The 22,858-nt window shown below is 40.2% G+C and overlaps 1 protein-coding gene across 1 annotated transcript in view; it reads right to left on the bottom strand.

Annotated features, from left to right (window-relative positions):
* Positions 1–22,858, bottom strand: part of SLC16A12 (solute carrier family 16 member 12) — a 299,411-nt gene that overhangs the window by 231,713 nt on the left and 44,840 nt on the right. Inside the window, exon 3 of the mRNA XM_053692921.1 lies at positions 5,361–5,504. Coding sequence (XP_053548896.1) covers positions 5,361–5,504 — 144 coding nt within the window. The remainder of the gene's footprint in view (positions 1–5,360; positions 5,505–22,858) is intronic.

Genomic DNA, 22,858 nt, shown 5'->3' with positions numbered 1-22,858 from the left:
TGTGCTGCAAGGATAGGAGCGCTCAGTGTTGACAGGAGACCCTGTCGCAAGATGGCGGAGGTTCACACCAACAAAGTTGTGGTGCACCTCGGGACCTCCGATCGTTCACAGTCCTCCTCTGGCTCCCAGTAAGGACCTGATTGCGGCTCCGGATGGGAGAGTAGTTAGGGGGCAAGTCCGATAAGAAGTTGTATCCCTTGTATGTGTATATCCTCCGATCTCTCCAAGTAAACTGGCCGCCGTTAGTGAACTGCTGTACCGGAGCAGAGCCCCGACCCTCCGGACAGCAGCGATGACCAAACAAAGTTTCCTCTCACCCAGGTTAGAGCCGCGTGCTGGGGGTTTAGATGCCCTGTCTGTTGAAATGTTCCGCTGGGTATCTCTACAGGTCCGGATCGTAGCAGGCCCAGATATAAAAAGGATCCTCCAGTGTATATAGTATTTGAGCCATCGTAAGGGTCTACCACCAGCTAGTAGGGACACAGATCTCTAAAGGTCCCACTGTATAGGTAGAAAATAGTAGTTTGTTCGTTTTTTTTATAACTAATTTAGGCAAATAGCTGGGAGCTCTCTCCAGACACGTCTCTCCAGCTTGATGGCTAGCTCCGCCCTCCCGGGGTTTTTTATTTTATTTGGAGGGGGCTTTTTTTTATTTTGATAGGGCTATTAGATTAGGTGTAATTAGTTTAAATATATTGTAATTTGTTTTTTATTTTCTGTAATTTAGTGTTTGTTTTGTTTTTTGTAATTTAGGTAATTGTATTTAATTTATTTAATTGTATTTAATTTAGGTAATTTATTTAATTGTAGTGTAGTGTTAGGTGTTAGTGTAACTTAGGTTAGGTTTTATTTTACAGGTAAATTTGTATTTATTTTAGCTAGGTAGTTATTAAATAGTTAATAACTATTTAGTAACTATTCTACCTAGTTAAAATAAATACAAACTTGCCTGTAAAATAAAAATAAAACCTAAGCTTGATACAATGTAACTATTAGTTATATTGTAGCTAGCTTAGGCTTTATTTTACAGGTAAGTATTTAGTTTTAAATAGGAATTATTTAGGTATTAATAGTAGGTTTTATTTAGATTTATTTTAATTATATTTAAGTTAGGGGGTGTTAGGGTTAGACTTAGGTTTAGGGGTTAATAAATATAGTATAGTGGTGGCGACGTTGGGGATGGCAGATTAGGGGTTAATAAATGTAGGTAGGTGGCAGCGATGTTAGGGGTCGCAGATTAGGGGTTAATAATATTTAACTAGTGTTTGCAAGGCGGGAGTGCGGCGGTTTAGGGGTTAATATGTTTATTATAGTGGCAGCGATGTCCGGAGCGGCAAATTAAGGGTTAATAAGTATAATGTAGGTGTCGGCGATGTCGGGGGTGGCAGATTAGGGGTTAATAAGTGTAAGATTAGGGGTGTTTATTCTCGGGGTTTATGTTAGGGGTTTTTTAGTTTCCCCTTAGGAATCAATGGGGCTGCGTTACTGAGCTTTATGCTGCTTTTTTGCAGGTGTTAGACTTTTTCTCAGCCGGCTCTCCCCATTGATGTCTATGGGGAAATCGTGCACGAGCACGTACAACCAGCTCATCACTGACTTAAGCAGCGCTGGTATTGGAGTGCAGTATGGAGCTCAATTTTGCTCTACGTTCACTTCTTGCCTTTTAACGCCGGGTTTATAAAAACCTGTAATACCAGCGCTGTAGGAAAGTGAGCGGTGATAATAATGTGCAAGTTAGTACCGCACCCCTCATAACGCAAAACTCGTTCAATCATATTTTTTTATGTAAAATAGCTGACTTCTTCAGGGCAATGCCCCACAAAAGGCCCTTTTAAGGGCTATTGATAGTTTATTGTTAGATTAGGGGGTGTTTTTATTTTGGGGTGGCTTTTTTGTTTTTTTAGGGGTATTATATTAGATTTTATTTTTTATTTTGGATAATTTAGTTTAATATTTTCTGTAATCTTAGATTTTTTTTATTTTTCATAATTTCAGACTGTTATTTTGTGTAATGTTAGGTTTTGTTATTTTGTTTAATTTTAATTTAGGTAGTCAAAATGTGGGTGTTTGGCGGTTTAGGGGTTAATAGGTTTAGTTGAGTATTTGCAATGTGGGTTTTGGGGGTTTAGGGGATAACAAACCTTTTAAAAAAAAATCACCACAAAATAAAAAAAAATATACTAACACTAAAATAAACTATAGCAAAAGCACTTAGAATGACTTTTTGTAGGGCATTGTTGTAAAGTGGTTTAGCTCTTTTTCACCAAAAAATATATTAAAATACTACCCCATTCTACAATACAAGTAAGCCCCCACCCCCACAAAAAAGCCTATATTAAAAAAACTACTTTAAAAATTGCCCTGAAAAGGGCATTTGGTTGGCTATTGTCCATAAAAGGACATTTGGTAGGGTAGTGCCCTAAACTCTCTTTTGCTGCCCATTTTTTTAAAAAAAAAATGAACCCAAAACACCTCAAAAATAGCCTGCCACTAAACTTCAAAGATGGTACTCACCAAACTTGAATCCAGCTCCTAGATAATCGCCAACTGTGGTGCGCCTCTTCTATCCTGGCGGTGGTGATCTTGTATCTTCATCCAGGCAGCAGTGGTCTTCTATCTTCATCCATCTTCTTTCCTTCTTATATTCCGTCTAACGTCCTCATCATGCGGTCACCTTCACCACACTGAATTTTAAATGTGAGGTAACCCCTTTTTTATAGGGGTACATTTGCAATGCTATTAGTTGATTTTCAAATACAAATTCATATCAGCCAATAGAATGAAAGCTTTTTGGATTTGAAAATCAGCCAGTAGGAATGTAGGGTGCCCCTACACCGCATGAAGAGGATGAAAAAATCAGAAGGTAAAAAAAGAAGATGCATGCAGATAGAAGATCACCTTCATCGGGATAAAGATAGAAGACTACTGCCGCCGGAATGAAGATAGAAGACCATTGCCGCCAGAATCAAGATAGAAGACCATCACCGCCGGAAAGAATATAAATATTTGCCGATCACATAGGAGCCGGATTCAAGTTTGGTAAGTTGGGTTTAATGGTAGGATTTTTTGGGGTGTTTTTATTTTTTAGAATAGGGTTTTTGGGAGTGGGGTTTGGGCAGCAAAAGAGCTTTAGGGCTCTGCCCTGCCAAATGCCCTTTTTAGAGTAGGTTTTTTAAGATAGTTATTTTGAGGGAGTGGGGTAGTATAGCTTCCATGCAATGCGAACGCGACCTCGCGTGCACTGCTATTACACGTGTAATGCAATTTTGCACTCCCCTCGTATTCTAGCAAAAGGTTGGGTATAAGTAACTGACATTTTCTCTTAACATCTGTTACAAAAATGAGGCTGTTAGGCTCTAGAAAATATGAAGCTATCAATAATATGATACTTAAGAAGGATACAGATAATATATATACTCAAAGGTATCTATATATACACCTTGGAAGTACTCTTATATTATGTGATCTTGAACCTGGCTGCCCCCTTGAATGACCCCATGCCAATGAGGACTGGCTTCTTCTCTACAACCACATCCAGAAGTACTTCCCCCAAAAGCTCATTGCGCTTTGCCAGATGACCTTAGCATGAAGAGATATCTGAGGTTTGTGAGGAAAGGGAATACGTGACAATGTGGTGAGTGTGGTTTATGGCAGTGAATAAGAGGCCTCATGTATGAGGAGACTTACCCAGCAACCAGCCTTGATGGAATTCTCCTGCCTTAAATCTGTCAAAGAGAGCAGATTGAAATGGATATATGAGTGTTTTTAGGGAATGCTGCATTGGTACTGTATGCGCATGGAATGATAGCAAGCAACATTTTGATCTTGGAGTGGTCTGAGTGCTGCAATTTATGGCTCCCAGAACATTGGTCAGTCCCTCCATAGGTAGAACCCCCTAGTGATGCTATGCCATGCCTATGGAGTTGAGAGAAAGGAAATAAACTACTGACAGAGAGTGAGGGGGTAGGTCAGGAAATGGAGCAGTACCTTGGAGATTCATAATTCATCTGATACTGTCCTTTATCCTCTGAAAACTGCCAGAGTCCAAAAAAAAATTATATAACTTAATATGCATACCAACTTAGGTACTTTCTGAGACAGCTCCTCTGTGTTATTCTTTATCAGGTCAAATAGCTGAAGGAGACTTGTGCATGTTAAGTGATACCTATCAAATATTTCCACATCCTCAAGGCCTGAAGTAAAATCTTCTGATGCACTATCCTAAGAGCCCTGAGTCTATCTCTATGGATTCCAGGGCATTACATTCTCTCTTTCACTCCAGGTTGTCAAGCTGCTCTCACCAAATGGAAAGGTCCCCCATGCTCTCCAGGCTGCCCAGCCTCTCTCACCAACTACAGGCCTCCCATGCACTCTCTCATAGCCAGTGTCACCCCTATGCACTCTTTACTGATCAGCCATACTCACCTACTTACCAGACCATTCATCCTCATTCTGGTGATCCAGTATTTTCTCCTTTTCTGACACTATGCTCTCTCTGCGTATTGCCACTGCTCACAAGTAACATAAATCTACCAGTGAGTATTTCCTTTTATTGTGGGTTAATGTAGTCCATGTATGTGTGTTGCAATTAGTTAGAATGGTGTAAATATATTTTTAATGTCAATTACTGATAGGTATACCTTGATATTGGTATCCGTATCAAATTTGCAACAGTCAATATCTTATATATCGTATGCATATGTTTATTGTGTTTTAATATTTAATTGACGATGATGTATTCAGTATTATTTGATTTTTTGCACAATTCAAACATCACTGTTGTTGGTATGGGCAACACCATCTTCTTTTTTGGGTCCAAGCTTGTGCAAATCGGTGGCTGGTATCGTTATTGTTTATCTAATGTGTGTCATCATTAGAACTGTGGGTGTTGAATTAAATGTACCGGTTTTGATATGTGGTCAGGTGTATTGTAATCGCTGAAGTAAATGCTGTCCATGCATCGCATGGGTGACTTTTTCAATATCTGATATGATATTTTTCCAATACAGAAATTATGTTATCATTTGCATTGTGAATGCTCTGTTGAAAAAGTTGAATGTTAGCTAGTCAAAGTTATCTAATCAATTGTTGACGGCAATTTATTCACAGACACATTGATATTGAAAGTATTACAGTTGTTGCTATACAGTGACACTTCATAAATTGTTGAAAGGATCTAGCAAATACTCTGGCATTAAAGGTACAGGGGCTACAGCACCCCTGGAGATCAAGGAGTGACTGTCCATTTGCTGACTCAAGGCACCCACTGAATGTAAGATACATTTTTACAAACAGACAAGTAGATAATAACCTAGACTTTGCTAAATAAAGAACTATAACCTTTTTTCAGCAGGCATTACCTGTGAGGACTCCTAGTGTGAGGTAGAGGTACTCCAAGCTCGTGGCAAAAGAACTTAGAACTAGTCCAGTAGAAGCAAGCAGGCCACCAAGTATGATTCCCACTTGACAGGAAAAGTGATTACTCACATAGCTTCCAAATGGCGCTGGAAAACAGTAATGAAATCATTACAAAAAATATGAATTGCATTGTGGGGCCAAAACAAAACTAGAAACAAAATTTATTCTTACATGATAAATAATTTCTTTCTTTGTAGTGAGAGTCCATGATCCATACTCTTTGATTACATCACCTGGCCACCAGGAGGAGGCAAAGACACCCTACCAGAGGTTTTACATTATAGTCCTCCTACTTTCCCTTCTTTACCTATAGTATTTATAGCTGAGGAAAGAAGAAAGTAAGAAAGACAGTAAGGTAAAGAGGTACAAACTAGGACTTCCGTCACCATAGAAAAAAACTCTTCTGGGTGGGCCTGTGGACTCTCACTACCAAGAAAGAAATGGATTTATCCATTTATTTCTAATGGTAGTGAGAGTCCATGATCCTTACTCTTGGGATCCAATACCCAAGCTGTGGAGACCACAAAAAATAATGGGTGGGGAAAAACAAAATGGTAAGGCAGGAACCTATTTACCTTTCTACCCAAGGCAACACTGCTGAGGCAAAGACATGAAAATGGTAACATTTTGTAAAATTACCAAGTTGCATCTTTACAAATTTGTTCTACAGAAGCTTCATTGTTAAAGGCCCATGAAGTAGATACTTGTTCAGTAGAATGAGCAGTAATTCTAACAAAAAGTAAACTCTATGAATCATACTCTTCAGCTAAAAATATAAAAGCACACCTGTGGCCTTTTGAACCCTTACGTTTACCAAAAAACAACATAATTAGGTTAGGAGACTGATGAAGTCACCTGTAGATAAAATTTTAGCTCCCTAACCACATTCAGATAATATAATAATCTCTCTTTTGGAGATTTAGGATTAGGACACAAAGAAGGAGCAACTATTTCCTGATTTATATTTCCAGTTGACACTACTTTTGGAAGGAAACCCAATTGTTTCCTCAAAATAGCCTTTTCCTGATGGAAAACTAAATAAGGAACCTTCCAAGATAGGGCCAATAATTCTGACACTCTGGGGCCTATCTATCAAGCTCCATACGGAGCTTGATGCCCCGTGTTTCTGGCAAGTCTTTAGACTCGCCAGAAACACAAGTTATGGAGAAGTGGTCTAAAGACCACTGCTCCATAACCCAGTCCTCCTGCTCTGATGAGGTGGACAGGAATCGCCACAATACAACCCGATTGAGTACGATCGGGTTGATTGACACCTCCCTGCTGGCGGTGTCAGGGTGCCAGGAATCAGACTGAGACGAGAAGTGTAAAAATAATCACACCTTTATTTATAGCAAAAAATAATAAAAAGTCCACAAGTCAAATAACAAGCCAGAGCTGGTAGTCAGACGAGCCGAGTCAGGAGCCAAAGCGAGTAGTCAGATGAGCCGGAATCAGGAACAAGGAGAACAGCAGAGTCAGGAACAAGCCAGGGTTCAGGAACCAGGAGGGACGTCAGACAGCCAAGTAATACACAGGAGCTCTCACAAACAGGTCTGAGACAACGCAAGGGCAAAGCATACTGAACAGAGACCCTTTAAATAATAAGTGATGACATCACAATTCTGAGACTGCATCCTGTTTCACACAGATGATGTACACCAGTCTGGCCATAAAAGGAAGTGCAGGAAATGAGCAGCATCACACAAGAGTCAGCAAGAGAGGTGAGTAAAATGGCTGCCAGCAGCACATGGCAAACAAAACAGGGAAAAAACCCTGACAGTTACCTCCCCTCAACGACCCCTCCCCCGCGGGAGGACAAAAGGCTTATTGGGGAAACAGGCATGGAAGGCACGGAGGAGGGCAGGAGCATGAACATCAGAGGAGGGAACCCATGAATGCTCCTCTGGACCGTAGCCCCTCCAGTGAACCAAATACTGTACGCGGCCCCTGGACATACGAGAGTCAATAATGCTGCTGACCTCATACTCCTCATATTGCCATTGGAAACAGGGAGCTCGACAATGAAGTCCATGGAAAGATGTGTCCAAGGATGCTCATGATTAGCAATAGGTTGAAGAAGACCCACAAGAAGACGTCAAGGAGTCTTATTCTGTGCACAAACTGAGCAGGAGGCAACATACGCAGCAACATCAGAACGAAGACCTGGCCACCAGAATTGTCAAGTGACAGACCAAATCATTTGGTTCTTGCCTGGGTGACCTGCAGCTTAAGGATAGTGGTAATTGAAGTGGTTTAGTTCGAAGATTCTCAGGAACAAAACACCTACCACTAGTTTTCTCAGGAGGTGCATTGGTTTGTGTATAACTGGAGTAGGTACAGACTCCTCCTTGGACAGAGGGGAAAATTGTTGAGAGAGGGCATCAGCCCTAACATTTTTACTACCAGGCAGGTAGGAGACCACATATTTAAACCAAGACAAAAATAGCGCCCATCTGGTCTGTCGGGGCGACAAACGTTTTGCTTCAGATAGATAAGTTAAATTCTTGTGGTCAGTAAGAATGAGCACTGGCACGCTAGTACCCTTGAGAAGATGCCTCCATTCCTTGAGTGCAAAAATTATGGCCAGTAATTCCCTGTCACCAATTTCATAATTGCACTCCGCTGGAGACAATTTCTTAGAGAAGAAACCACACGGATGCAAGGAACCGTCAGGCGTAGGACATTGAGACAAGAGGGCACCTACTCCAGTCTCAGGCGCATCGACCTCAAGAACGAAAGGCAGGACAGGGTTAGGATGAGCCAGAACTGGAGCGGCAGCAAAGGCAGTCTTAAGACTATCAAAGGCCTTAATGGCAGTAGGTGACCAATGGAGTGGATCATTCTCTTTACGGGTCATGTCTGTGATAGGTTTGACCAAGGAAGAAAAGTTTTTAATAAACTTTCTATAGTAATTGGCGAACCCAAAAAACGTTGAATAGACCGAAGACCAACTGGGCGAGGCCACTGCAGAATTGCAGATAACTTGTCAGGATCCATGGAGAACCCTGCAACGGAGATAACATAACCTAGGAAGGTTACTTGAGTCTGATGGAACTCACATTTCTCGAGTTTACAAAACAGGCCGTTCTCAAGTAGTCTCTGAAGAACCCATGTAACATCAGAACGATGAGCCTCAAGTGTGGGTGAGTGTATGAGGATGTCATCCAAGTACACCACAACACACTGTTGCAACATATCTCATAGGACATCATTAATAAATTCCTGGAAAACAGCAGCAGCATTACATAGGCCAAAGGGCATTACAAGATACTCATAATACCCGCTCCTGGTGTTAAATGCTGTTTTCCATTCATGGCCCTCCTTGATCCTAACGAGATTGTACGCTCCTCTCAAATACAGTTTAGTAAAGACCGTAGCTCCCCTGAGGTTGACAAAGAGTTCCATAATGAGCAGAATAGGGTAAGCATTCTTAATGGTAAGATGATTAAGACCGCTATAATCGATGCATAGTCTTAACTCGCCACCCTTTTTCTTCACAAAGAAGAAGCCAGCCCCTGCAGGAGAGCAGGATTTGCGGATGATCCCCCGCGACAGAGCATCAGCAACATACTCCTCCGTAGCACAATTCTCCACAACAGACAGAGGGTAAACCCGGCCCCGAGTAAACCACGTCTAGGAACTCTTGGTACTCCTCTGGCAATTGAGATACCGAAGAAGTGCACAAAACTGATTTCCGAAGAAAAGTGGAAATACATTACGGAGACCACGACAAAATTTCGGACTTGCGCCAGTCGAGACTGGGATTGTGCTTTTTGAGCCAGGGATAACCCAGAACAACCAGAAAATGCGGAGAGTTTATAACCTGGAACTGGAGGGTTTCAAAATGAAGAGCCCCAACAGCCATGGATAATGGAGCAGTTTCATGAGTAACGAGTGCGTGCTGAAGGGGCCTGCCATCAATGGCCTCAATAGCAAGCGGAATGGACTGAGGCAAAACAGTAATGGAGTGCTTTGATAAAAAAGCACTGTCAATGAAATAGCCCGCAGCACCAGAGTCAACAAGAGCCTGGGTGACTATGGAGGAGTCCACCCAGGAAAGGACAACCGTGACCAAAGGTTTCTCCTTTAGCGGTTCTGGGAATAAGGAAAAACCACCCAAGGTCTGCCCCCGACAGGACCTTAAGTGTGAGCATTTCACGGTCGTGTAGGACAAGACTTCAAACGTTGGTCCTGTAAACCACAATAGAGGCAGAGCCCCTCCCTTCTCCTAAAGGCCCTCTCCGCCGCGGAGAGACGCGTGAATCCCAACTGCATCGGCTCAGCAGTACCTGGTGACTCGGGACCAGGAGGCATAGGAGGAGAGGGAGGCATGGGTGGGAATGAACACGTAGGAGACAACAGAACAGGAGGCTTCCGCAAGCGCTCCTTGAAAGAGGGCCTCTCACTTAGTCTGATGTCAATTAGGATCAAAAAAGACACCAATGCCCCAAGATCTTCTGGTAAATATCTGGCAGCAATTTCATCTTTAATCGCATCAGAGAGCCCATGAAAGAAGGCAGCAACAAGGGCTTCATTGGTCCAACCTACCTCTGCGGCAAGCGTACGGAACTCAATGGCATACTGAGCAACAGATCTTGTACCTTGCTGAATGGACATGAGTTGTTTAGCAGCAGAGGAGGAGCGAGCCGGAACATCAAATACCCTTTGAAAGGAGGCCACAGATTCAGGGTAATTTTAAATCACAGGTTTATTAGTCGTTCACAAGGGATTAGCCCAGGCAAGAGCTGTGTCAGAGAGTAACGAGATGAGAAATCCCACCTTAGCTCTGTCAGAGGGAAATGCCTGAGGTAACATCTCAAAGTAAATGGCCACCTGGTTCAAAAACCCTCTGCACTCATTAGGATCGCCTCCATAACGCTGAGGTAGAGGTGCAGAACTGGACATGCTCCTGGTAAGACTAGGTGCAGCAGCGGAAACAGGAGCAGCCATAACTTGCGGGACACTTTGGTACAAATGTGCAGTGCGAGTCAGCAGGGTTTGCAGGGCTAGTACAAAATGATCCAAGCGGTGATCCTGTTCATTCATCCTGGAAATTATGGCAGGTAAAGGTGGATTATTAGCACCATCAGGATTCATGGCCCTTGCGTAATGTCAGGGTGCCAGGAATCAGACTGAGACAATAAGTGCAAAAATAATCACACCTTTATTAATAGCAAAAAATAATAAAAAGTCCACAAGTCAAATAACAAGCCAGGAATCAAAACGAGAGCTGGTAGTCAGACGAGCCGAGTCAGGAGCCAAAGCGAGTAGTTAGACAAGCCGGAATCAGGAACAAGGAGAACAGCAGAGTCAGGAACAAGCCAGGGATCAAGAACCAGGAGGGACATCAGACAGTCAGGTAATACACAGGAGCTCTCACAAACAGGTCTGAGACAACGCACGGGCAAAGCATACTGAACAGAGGCCCATTAAATAATAAGTGATGATATCACAATTCTGAGCTGCATCCTGTCTCACACGGATGATGTACACCAGTCTGGCCATAAAAGGATGTGCAGGAAATGAGCAGCATCACACAGTATGCACCAGAGTCAGCAAGAGAGGTGAGTAAAATGGCTGCCGGCAGCACATGGTAAACAAAACAGGGAAAAAACCCTGACAGACGTTGTCTGCAGGGGGCGTCGTTGCACCAGCAGCTCTTGTGAGCTGCTGGTGCAATGCTGAATACGGAGAGCATATTGCTCTCCGCATTCAGCAATGTCTGTCGGACCTGATCCGCACTGTCGGATCAGGTCCGACAGACATATGATAAATAGGCCTCTCTATGTGCAGAAGAAATAGCCAACAAAACAGTGTCTTCCAAGTAAGAATTTTTAAGTCCAAATTGTGCATAGGTTCAATCAGAACCTGATTCAAACTCCACGGAGGAGTGGATGATTTCATTACCGGTCATATTCTATTTAGAGATTGAACAAAAGATTGAATATCAGGTAATTGAGCTAGTTTCGGTGAAGTAAAACAGACAAAGCAAAATTCTGCCCTTTTAAGGAACAGGCTGCTAGTCCTTTATCAAGTCCCTCCTGCAGAAGCTAGAGGATACACAGGATTTATACAGAATGCCAAAATTAACCTTGTTTAGAACACCAAGATGAATAGACTTTCCTTACTTTATGATTTATTTTCTAGTGGCAGGCCTGTATTCATGTATCAATCACCAAATCAGATAAATCTCCATGCAGTTAGGTTGAGAGATTGTAGGTTTTGATAGAACCTGAGACAGCAGGTTGAGTCTTTGAGGTAGATGACAAGGAGGCGTGCTGGATATCCTCACCAGATCGCATACCAGGTCCTGGGAGGCCATGATGGAGCAATCAGAATAGCTGGAACCTGGTCCTGCTTGAGACGTGCTACTGCACGTGGAAGTAGTACAATCGGAGGAAAGATATATTAGATTGTACTTCCAAGGAGCTGTCAATGCATCTATCAGCTCTGCCTGAGAATCCCTTGACCTCAAACCGTACCTCCTTAACTTGTGATTCAGGCAAAAAGCCATGAAATCTATGTCTGGTCTCCTCCACATCTTCATGATGTAATTGAAAATTTCCTGATTGAGAGACCAATCCCCTGAATGAAGAGTATGGCTAATATGGTACACTGATAGTTTTCTGCCCAAGACGGAATGCGAGATACCTCCTGCATGGCTAAGAAACTCCTCTTTCCCCCTGATGGTTTATAAATGCCACGTTGTCACATTTTCCAATTGGAATTAGATAAAAGTTATTAATTGTAGTCGTGGCTTGTAAGGCATTGGAAATCACCCTGAGTTAGTAACATAGTAGATGAGGTTGAAAAAAGACAGAAGTCCATCGCGTTCAGCCTATACAAATCTTAATATACTTACAAAAAAGCTCCAGTTGAGCTTAAATTAATCCCATTAAAAAAGGTGACGGGGGGGGGGGGGGCGGGGACTTCCGGGCAGCAGCCATGATAGGTTGCAAGACTATCTACTGCTTCAAACCTTAAGACAAATCCATACACAATCCTCTCTTCAATCCTTCATAAAATATTATTTTTCATCTACTATTCTGCAGAAGAGAAAGCTCCTGTGAATGATACTAAGAGGCATTGAAACAAATGCCTCTGTTAATACATGCTAGTATCTTATTAGCCTTAGAAGCCACTGCACTTGGCTAATGTATTTAGTAGTAAATTGATCATACTTAGATTGGACAAAGGTAATGAGTGGAGTCCCACAGGGATCAGTACTGGGCCCTGTTCTTTTTAATATTTTTATTAATGACTTGGAAGCAAGAATTAAATAGCAACATCATTTTTGCAGATGATACAAAGTTGTGCAAGGTCATTAGGTCAGAACAGAATGAACTTACAAGAGGATCTGCAAAATTAGAAGTATGGGTGGGTAAATAGTAAATGAGACTTAATACGGGAAAATGCAAGGTTCTACATTTTGAAAGTAAAAATAAGCAGGCAATGTATTATTTAAATAGGACTAGGCTTAGCCAAACAGAGGAGGAAAGGTATTTGGGAGTAGTAAAAGATAACAAGCTATAGATAAGTGCCCAATGCAGGGCAACGGCTTCTAAGGTTCCACAATAGAAGGGGGTTGGGTGCTCGGTGTAAACAATCACACTTTTCTCTTTATATGCAATAAATGCATGTCATAATACTGAGCTACCTACATGGAGATGCAACATTTATAACCGTTTCATAGTCGTTAGAGATACATAGATACTTTGAAACCTAGAAATCTCCTGCACTTCACTGTGTGCTGTGTTGTAAACCTCCAAGCCCCACCCGGTCACTGGGCACACACGATCATTTCCCCAACCCTGTACCATCCGTCAGGTTAGCTTCTTCTGAGGTAACAAATATTGCAAGCTTACGTAGGCAGGATATTTCAATTGCGCTAAAATGTCTATATATAAGATATTATAGTAGAAGCGCTGTCTCACCCAGTCCTTGGAATCCCCTTACAGGTCACCGCAGCACCTGTTCTGTGTCCTCTTTTGGGAGACGCTGCTTGCTCCGCTTTCAATATTGCCCCTGCTGTTCAGCACTGAATCTCTCTTGCAGAGATTGGTAGAATTTTCAGCTCAGTATTACCCTTAACCAATCCCAAGCAGGATAAGCCGTATACTGTCTGTGCTCACTGAACGGTTATATTTGGAAGTCAGAAAATAAAAAAAATTTCAGAACACCAGTAAAAACTGCTAAAATGTAACTTTTATTAATTTGCTGTATGCAAACATAGATAAATGCATAATTAGACAAGTATTTTAACAAGTAGATAAACGGCTGACACGTTTCGGCTATTCACAGTACTCTTTGCCATAAATAAAATACAATATGAGCTTGTTTTAAAAGCATCCCTTGCCTGCTGATTGGTTGGGCTCTCTACCATACAGATTGTTTCTGTTATTAACTCCTTCTTTGCAGAGGTGTAGCAAGATGATAACATACTTCAAATTTAGCAAATACAGCAGATACAGCAAATATATCTAGACCCTTTCTGTAATAGTTATCAATTTGCTAGATAGCTAACTAAAAACGTGTGGGTATATTTTTATATTCTAGTACAAATAAAGAGAAATGCATTAGACGTTTATACTTTACTTCAAACTTCCATATAAATATATATAAATTATACCATATCCTTATGCTTATACACCTAGATTACAAGTTTTGCGTTTGTGTTTTGACGCTGAAAAATGGCCATTTCAGCGTTAAAACAGTAACACAGCTATTACGAGTCTTGTCGGTTTAACTATACCGCAAGCCTTTTAGCCTGTAATGCATCGTCAGTCCCGCACTCGAAAAAAATATGTTTTTTCATGGGATTCCCATTAAGAGTTGTGTGGTGAGGCTAAAAAACTTGCATTACAGCCTATACCAACATGATTCGTACCGCCATCTGAGAGCAGTAGTTATGAGTTTTACACAACAAAACTGTTACATAAAACTCATAACTAAAGTGTTACAAAGTACACTAACACCCATAAACTACCTTTTAACCTCTAAACTGAGGCCCTTCCACATTGCAAACACTATTTTTAAGTTATTAACCCCTAATCTGCCGCTCCTGACATCGCAGCCACTAATAAAATTGATTAACCCCTATTCCGCCGCTCCCTGACATCGTCGCCACTATGCTAAAGTTATTAATTCCTATTCCCCCGCACCCCAACATTGCCCACACTATAATAAATATATTAACCCCTATTCCGCCGCTCCCCAACATCTACGCCACTAAATAAAATTATTAACCCCTAAACCTCTGGCCTCCCACATCACTGACACTTAATAAACCTATTAACCCCTAAACCGCCATCCCCCCACATCGCCAAAAACTAAATTAAACTATTAACCCCTAAACCTAGCAAACCCCTAACTTTAAATTAAAATGACAAGATCCCTGTCTTAAAATAAATAAAAACCTACCTGGGAAATTAAAAGAATCTGAGTTTAAACTATAAATTAAACTAACATTACTATTAGACTAAAATTAAAATAACTATCAATTAAATAAATTAAACTACTCATAAAAACTAACACTACTAAAAAAATTAAATCTATAGTTACAAAAAAATAGAAATCCTAAATTACAAAAAATAAAAATACTAAATTACAATAAATAAAAAAATACTAAATTACAAAAAATAAAAACAAACGAAATTATCCAAAATAAAAACAATTACACCTAATCTAATAGCCCTATTAAAATAAAAAAGCCCCCCAAAAATAAAAAACCTAGCCTACAATAAACTATCAATAGCCCTTAAAAGGGTCTTTTGTAGGGCATTGCCCTAAGTTAAACAGCTCTTTTACCTGTAAAAAAATACAAAGTCCCCCCAACAGTAAAACCCACCACCCAACCAACCCCCCAAAATAGAAAAACCTAACTCTTAAAAAAAAACAAGCTACCCATTGCCATGAAAAGGTCATTCAGCTCTTTTAAGACTAGCCCAAACCCTAATCTAAAAAAAAACCCCACCCAAAAAAATCTTAAAAAAACCTAACACTAACCCCACTTTAGGTATTCACAGTTGCTGAAGTCCGGCTTGAACGATCTTCATCCCAGCGGCTCCATCTTCATCCAGGAAGCTCCATCTTCATCCATTGAGGGACGGGCATCTTCTTCATCCCTGCGGAGGCGGATCGGTCGATGCGCAGAGGCGGAGGTCCAGGCGAAGGTCCAAGGCGGAGGTCCATCGATCCAACGTTGAGGTCCTCTTCATGCGATCGTCTGCCGCACACTTAGGATTCAAATTCAAGGTACCGCTTTTATACTGGGGGTACCATCGCATTCCTATTGGCTGAAAATTTTAAATCAGCCAATAGGAATTAGAGCTGCAAAAATCTTATTGGCTGTTCAAATCAGCCAATAGGATTTAAGCAGCTCTCATTCCTATTGGCTGATTCCTACGTATTGTAACTGACATTCCACACATGTGATTAAATAAACCACATATGTGGAGCAGCAGCTTAGGCAATATTTCTTGGAGAATAATTCCCCTGTTACTGATGAATAAAAACTTTCTCCTAATTCTACCTTTTCACATGCTTTGTATGCTGAGTAGCTGCAGCGAAATGTGTCATTAAAACGTAACCAAGAGAAGACACTACTCATTCTCTTGTTTATCAGTTCTGTGGGAGCTACAATGTTAACTACAGTTCTATTTCTCCTATACGCAAATTTGCATCCTGCTTTTACTGTAGACATTAGATCGTCATCTGTAGCTAAAATTTTAAAGTTCTCTTGTACTATGCTGCAAACTTCATGATATTGCTTTGAAAATTCTGTGATAAACACGGTCCTTGGTTCCATAGACTCTTTCCCTTTATTTTTATTTGCATTCCTTCTATTCGATAGGAGATTCTCCCTTTTCAGTTTATTTACTGATGATTTAGCTTTCTCAATTACACCATTCTTGTACCCCCTCTCTCTTAGTTTGTTTGCCAGATTACCTGCCTGTTTCTGGTAAGTGGACTTACTTGAACAATTGCGTTTTAAGCTTATAAACTGCCCTTTTGCTACTGCCCCAAACACCCTATTTGGGTGGCAACTCCTGGTGTGTAACAAAGTATTACCCACTATGGGTTTGTGATACACTTCTGTTTCTATAGATTTCCCTGGGAAACCTCTCATGTCTAGAAAGTATTTGACTCTGAGGTGAAGCTGATTCCTGCTGTGTTATTATCTGGCCCACTTGTAAATTCTGTTAGCTATAACATATATCCTCTTCAGATCAGATACACAACAGGTCATCGATAAAGCGCCTATACCAAACAATGCTACCTTTGTTTGGGTTACCATCTCCAAAGACGTAAAACAGCTCCCAGTGCCGTCCTTGACCACCTCTTCCCCCCCTTCTGATGTTCCTTGGGGGAAGGAAAAAACCTGCTCCAGATGTGCTCTCTCTTCAACATTTGTTCCTCATATAGTTGTTCCATTATCAAGACCCCCGATTTCCATGGTTGGTTGTCTCACAGAATTTTCAAAGCAATATCATGAAGTATGCAGCATAGTACAAGAGCACTTTAAAATGCTAACTGAAGATGATGATCTAATGTCTACAGTAAAAGCAGGATGGAAATTTGCATATAGGAGAAATAGAACTGAAGTTAACATTTTAGCTCCCACAGAATTGAGAAACAAGAGAATGAGTAGTGGCTTCTCTTGGCTACATTTTAATGGCACATTTCGCTGCAGCTACTCAGCATCTAAAGCATGTGATAAGGTAGAAGTAGGAGAAAGTTTTTATTCATCAATAACAGAGGCATTATTCTCCAAGAAATATTCCCTAAGCTGCCGCTCAACATATGTGATTTATTAAATCACATGTGTGGAATGTAATTTACAATACGTAGGACCCACAACAAGGAAGGCAAGAACAAGGATGAAAGAACATTTATCAGATATACAAATTGGTACTCTTACAACTCCGCTTATCAGCTATTTCACATTAGTCCATAATAAAAGCACAACCAGTTTTAAGTGGACAATTATTAAAAAGGTAATCCAGAAAAAGAGAGGAGGCAATAGGGATGAGATGCTAGTGGAAAGGGAAACCTTCTGGATTTTCAGACTGAAAACCAGGGTTACATCAGGTCTGAATTCTGAATTTGACCTTATTAATTTGTGGTAATTTGTGTTAATAACTGTATAGAGTAATAGGTATCAAAGTAACTATAATCATGAAGTCAACATTAAATCAAATATCATCATTATTCATAGTATATGCCAGTAGCAAACCAGCCAGAAAGGTCACAATGAGAGGGTGACCAGTAATAAAGGACACATATGAATATATACCAAGTGATCTATTGAGTTCATATAGGTTCATATAGGTTGAACCTGATGGACTTCAGTCTTTTTCTCAACCTCATCTACTATGTTACTATGTATATTTATCAGTAATAAAGCAACCTGAGGAGACCAAACACCATGGATTCTAAAAAGAACCCAGACTACACCCCATCCTACTAGGCTGGCATCCGTAGTTATAATTTGCCATCAAGTTAGTCGAGACCTGGAAGCCATGTCCGCTGACCAAGACTTAAGTCAAAGCACTTTTCTCGAAAGTACCGCTAGTGCAGTATTCTTTGCATATGAAAAGAATTCAGTTTTCAAACCTGTATATGGTTTTGTATCTATTTTAAGGAGGATTCTCTTGAGACTAGATCCATTAAAGAATCACACCAAAAAGTCTGCTGCTCCAGCAGATGTGGCAATACTTACTGCAGGCTGAAATAACAAACCTCCCTGCAGAAAAGCCCTTTTGAGGTAACCCTCTAGCTTCCTGTCCATGGGATCATTAAAGGAAGTACTGTCTTCCAAAGCAATAGTTGTCCTTTTAGCTAGGAGATTGCACCATCCACCTTAGGAATGGTACCCAACAATTCCACGCTTGTCTCAGCATTAGGAAAAAGCGTTTTAAAAGTTGATACAGTAGTAATAATTTCAATAATCAAAGAAGAAAGGGAAAAGTCTCAGGTTAACAAAACTTGGGTCTGAAAATTAGATCTAATTTATGCACAGGTTTGTCCTCTGTGGGTTTAAAATCCTGAACTCCAAGAGTTTTTAAAACTTCCTTTAAAAGAAAACGAAAATGTTCCATTTTAAATTGAAAAGTAGTCTCCTCAGATTCTTTATCTGCAGATATGTCACCCTCTGATGCAGAGGATAATGATTCTAAGTCAGAGCGTAGAGACTGTATAACAGATTTTGCAGTAATAGTCTCTGAAACCTGAAGTTTGTGCTTACTTGAAGGTGGCAAAGACTCCAAAGCATTAGAAATTGCAGTTTGTAAAGAAGTTTTAAACCCCTCTGAAAAATCAGATTCATCCTGATTAGATTGTATAGCTGATACACTATTATTATTATTCTTTATTTATAAAGCGCCAACAGATTCCGCAGCGCTGGCCATGGGTAACAGTACAATGGAGAAACTATACGATAAAACAACATTTTACAGACAAAATACAGGGGGAATTGAGGGCCCTATTCCCATGGGAACTTACAATCTAGATGGGTAGGAGGATAGGAAACAGGAGGTGGGGACTGCAAAGGTGAGAATCATATTAGTGAGGAGATAGAGGGCAACTGTTAGTTAAGTGAAGTTAGTTTGTTAATAAGTCGGGTGATAAGCTTCCCTGAACAGAAAGGTCTTTAGGGAAAAAGGAGGAGAGGTTAGGGGCAAGTCTGACAACACAAGGAAGTGCATTCCAGAGGGTTGGTGCCACACAAGAGAAGTCCTGTAGTCTAGCATAAGAGGAGGTGATGTTAGAGGACACAAGAAGCAGGTCATTGAGTACTGTGGGATGATGAATAAGACTGCAGGACAACAATTAAGCATGCACTAACATAACTGAGCAGGAGGGCATACAACCACCTCCTTCATATAAAACATTTGTTTGCAAGGATGTCTCTTCAGATAACGTAGGAGCAGTCTCAGCCATCCCTGTTTGCTCCATGATGAAAGAAAAGTCCTAAACTGGAATAAGTTTATTTTTCCCAAAAACGTAATATTAGTCAAGTCCAGATATACCGGCTGAATCTCACAATACCCCTTCTGGAGCTCTGGCAGAGCGTCTTACCCCCTCCTGAACACAAGATCCCAAGTGCTGCCATGAAGATGCAACTAAACTCAGTCCTTCAGCTAAGCTCAGCACCTCCATATGCTGTGTACTCAGCAGGCCTAAAAGGAAGGGGCGAGACCCGTGACAACTCACCCCATCTGCGCGAAAAGGAATGTTACTCCCTCTCCACCCACCAGCAGGAACAATGGCCGGGCTATTCCACAGACAACTGTAGTGTTGCAATCATGAAGCAGTGGTCAGTACACTGGGTAGTCACGTGATATGGTCAGACACTTCTCTGAGCATTGAAAATATAGTAATGTGCATAACACCCACATTGTGTATAAACATTACCCAAACATGTCCCTAATAAGTGTCACACACACATGTCTGCCTGTGAATTTGTAATTTAGGATTTATTCAAATGTGTGCACAAACTCATGTTTCCTGTCAAACTTTTTTTGTAATTTAGGATTTATTCAAATGTGTGCACAAACTTATGTTTCCTGTCATGCTATGGGATTTCTTGGCTTAAAAAATGAGTGATTGAATATAGGATTTATTCAAATGTGTGCACAAAATTATGTTTCCTGTCATGCTCTGGGATTTCTTGGCTTAAAAGATGAGTGATTGAATATAGGATTTATTCAAATGTGTGCACAAAATTATGTTCCCTGTCAAACTTTTTTGTAATTTAGGATTTATTTCAATGTGTGCACAAACTTATATTTCCTGCTAAACTATTTTGTAATTTAGGATTTATTCATATGTGTTCACAAACTTATGTTTCCTGTCAAACTTTTTGCAATTTGCAATTATTATCAGGTATTGACCACATTTGGATACATATAGGAATCGCTATGTTGCAATTAATATGCGATCAATATATTGCTTATATACGGCTAGATTATGAGTTTTGTGGTATGAGGGGTGCGGTAATAACTTGCACGTTATTGTCACTGCTCACTTCCCTACAGCGCTGGTATTACAGGTTTTCATAAACCCGGCGTTATCAGGCAAAAAGTGAGCGTAGAGCAAAATTGTGCTCCATACCGCACTCCAATACCAGTGCTGCTTAAGACAGCGGTGAGCTGGTTTTACGTGCTTGTGCACGATTTCCCCATAGACATAAAAAAAGCCTAACACCTGCAATAAAGGAGTGTATAGCTCCGTAACGCAGCCTCATTGATTCCTATGTGGAAAGAAAATGTATGTTTACACCTAACACCCTAACATGAACCCCGAGTCTAAACACCCCTAATCTTACACTTATTATCCTCTAATCTGCCGCCCCGACATCGCTGACACCTGCATTATACTTATTAACCCCTAATCTGCCACTCTGGTCATCGCCGCCACTATAATAAACATATTAACCCCTAAACCGCCGAAACTCCCGCCTCGCAAACACTAGTTAAATATTTAGAATACAATAAAGAAGAAGGCGCCAACATAGTGTGAATCTGTATTGAAAGTTGTTCACTCCCCACACATAAATGGTACTTACGAGAAGTAAAGCACTTGAGAAGTGCTACAACGACTTTCTGGAGCATTAACAGCTGTCCAGGTAGCTGGTCTCTCGTCCTCAAAATGAGCTCCTAGTGCTGTGTACGGTCTGCAGCAATTTGCAGCTTGAACCCTATCACCTGCTCCTTTCTCTCGCTGTATAATGTGAGAGGTGCCCAAACCAGGTGGGCTGGTAGCTATGATCGGATATCAAGTGTTTGTTAAAATAACGATTCCTAAAAAATGTATCACTCAGCCGTGATCAGTTATGGTAAAAACAAATGTTTATTTCATAAACATATATCACAACGCGTTTCCCGGTCTACCTTGACCGCTTCCTCAGGTGAATAAACCATAACTAAACTATACAGCTTTATATTTGCTCAACTCGGCGTTCAAGCCAAATTACAGCGCATGCGTGCAGGAGTATACAATCCCCATAGTAAACAGGTGTGTGTATTGCCCTCAGGCCGATTGGTCATCGGAGTGAAATAACAGACCAACCACAGAGTACTGTGCTGACACACCTCTAGTGTATGTGTAAGCATATAAACTTTAATTTCTGGTGTGCAGTTTTCTGCAAATAGCGTAATATCGTTTAAAAAACTGTTGGTTATCAGTTGTTCCATGTTAATATACATAAAGATACCAAAATGGCTATTTGTGTCTTAGCGTTACTACCGCTGCTACGTTATTAATGCGTGCTTTCTAACATCTCATGGGGATGGTATTCCTTCATGCATTTACAAAAATTACTGTACTATCTATCAAGAACAATGATTCCTAACTCCATGGTCTAAGATATACAAAATCTAATGCTGTATATAAATATATATATGTATATATACAAAAAAATAAAATAAAAACAAAATGATATAATCATAAAAAATACTAAAATATTACCCCTAATCACAACGTTAAAAAATGCGAATACTCCTAAACATAATGTAAATACCTATAAATAATGATATTACTCATTATATATACACAAAAATATTAGTCTACGTGTACTGTTGTTAATATAGATACCATCATGTAATATATACAAAATAATACAATGATATAATATTAAAAATAATAAAATATTACCCCTAATAACAAAGATAAAAAATACGTATATTCCTAAACATAAAATGAATACCTATAAAAAATGATGTTGCTCCTTATATATACACCATAATATAAGTCTATGTGTACTGATGTTAATACAGATATCATCATGTAATAACGCTGTCCCACTCAAATTCTATCTCTGGGGTTTCGTAGTGAGATCTATATTTGTAGATGATATATTATGATGTGTCTGAACAGAGTCTATTGTATGAAAAACTACTACTAGGGAATAATTACTGATAATGAGTAAACCTATTAACTCATAACTAAATACGACTATAACCTAGTTAAATGCCGCCATATCAAGATTCTCATTCAGACCATATGGATTTAATGTTTTAAGTTTCCAAATCCAGTACGTCTCTCTTTGTCTTAAGTCCATTAATCTATTTCTACCCCATTTAGATGGGATTTGTTCAATAGGAAAAATACTATATAGATCTGTCTGCCCCTCATGACAACAAACTCCATGTCTAGAGACACTATGTTTAATACACGATTTTTTCACATTTCTCATGTGTTCACCCCATCTTTTTTTCAGGGGTCTAGATGTTCTCCCTATATATTGTAAGCCACACTTGCATTCCAGTAAGTATATTACGAAAGAGGAATCGCATGAAAAATAAGTTTTTATCTCAAATTCTTCTTTCGTAGAAAAAGACATAAACTTATACTTATCTCCCTTTGTAAAATCACAAAGCCCACAATTAGCTCTATTACATTTAAAGAACCCTTTCTTATTGGACAGCCAATTTTTTAT

Source organism: Bombina bombina, chromosome 9 (assembly GCF_027579735.1).
Source record: "Bombina bombina isolate aBomBom1 chromosome 9, aBomBom1.pri, whole genome shotgun sequence".
NCBI lineage: Eukaryota > Metazoa > Chordata > Amphibia > Anura > Bombinatoridae > Bombina > Bombina bombina.
The sequence above is the reverse complement of the archived record's forward strand: the minus strand, read 5'-3'. Positions and strand labels throughout refer to the sequence as shown.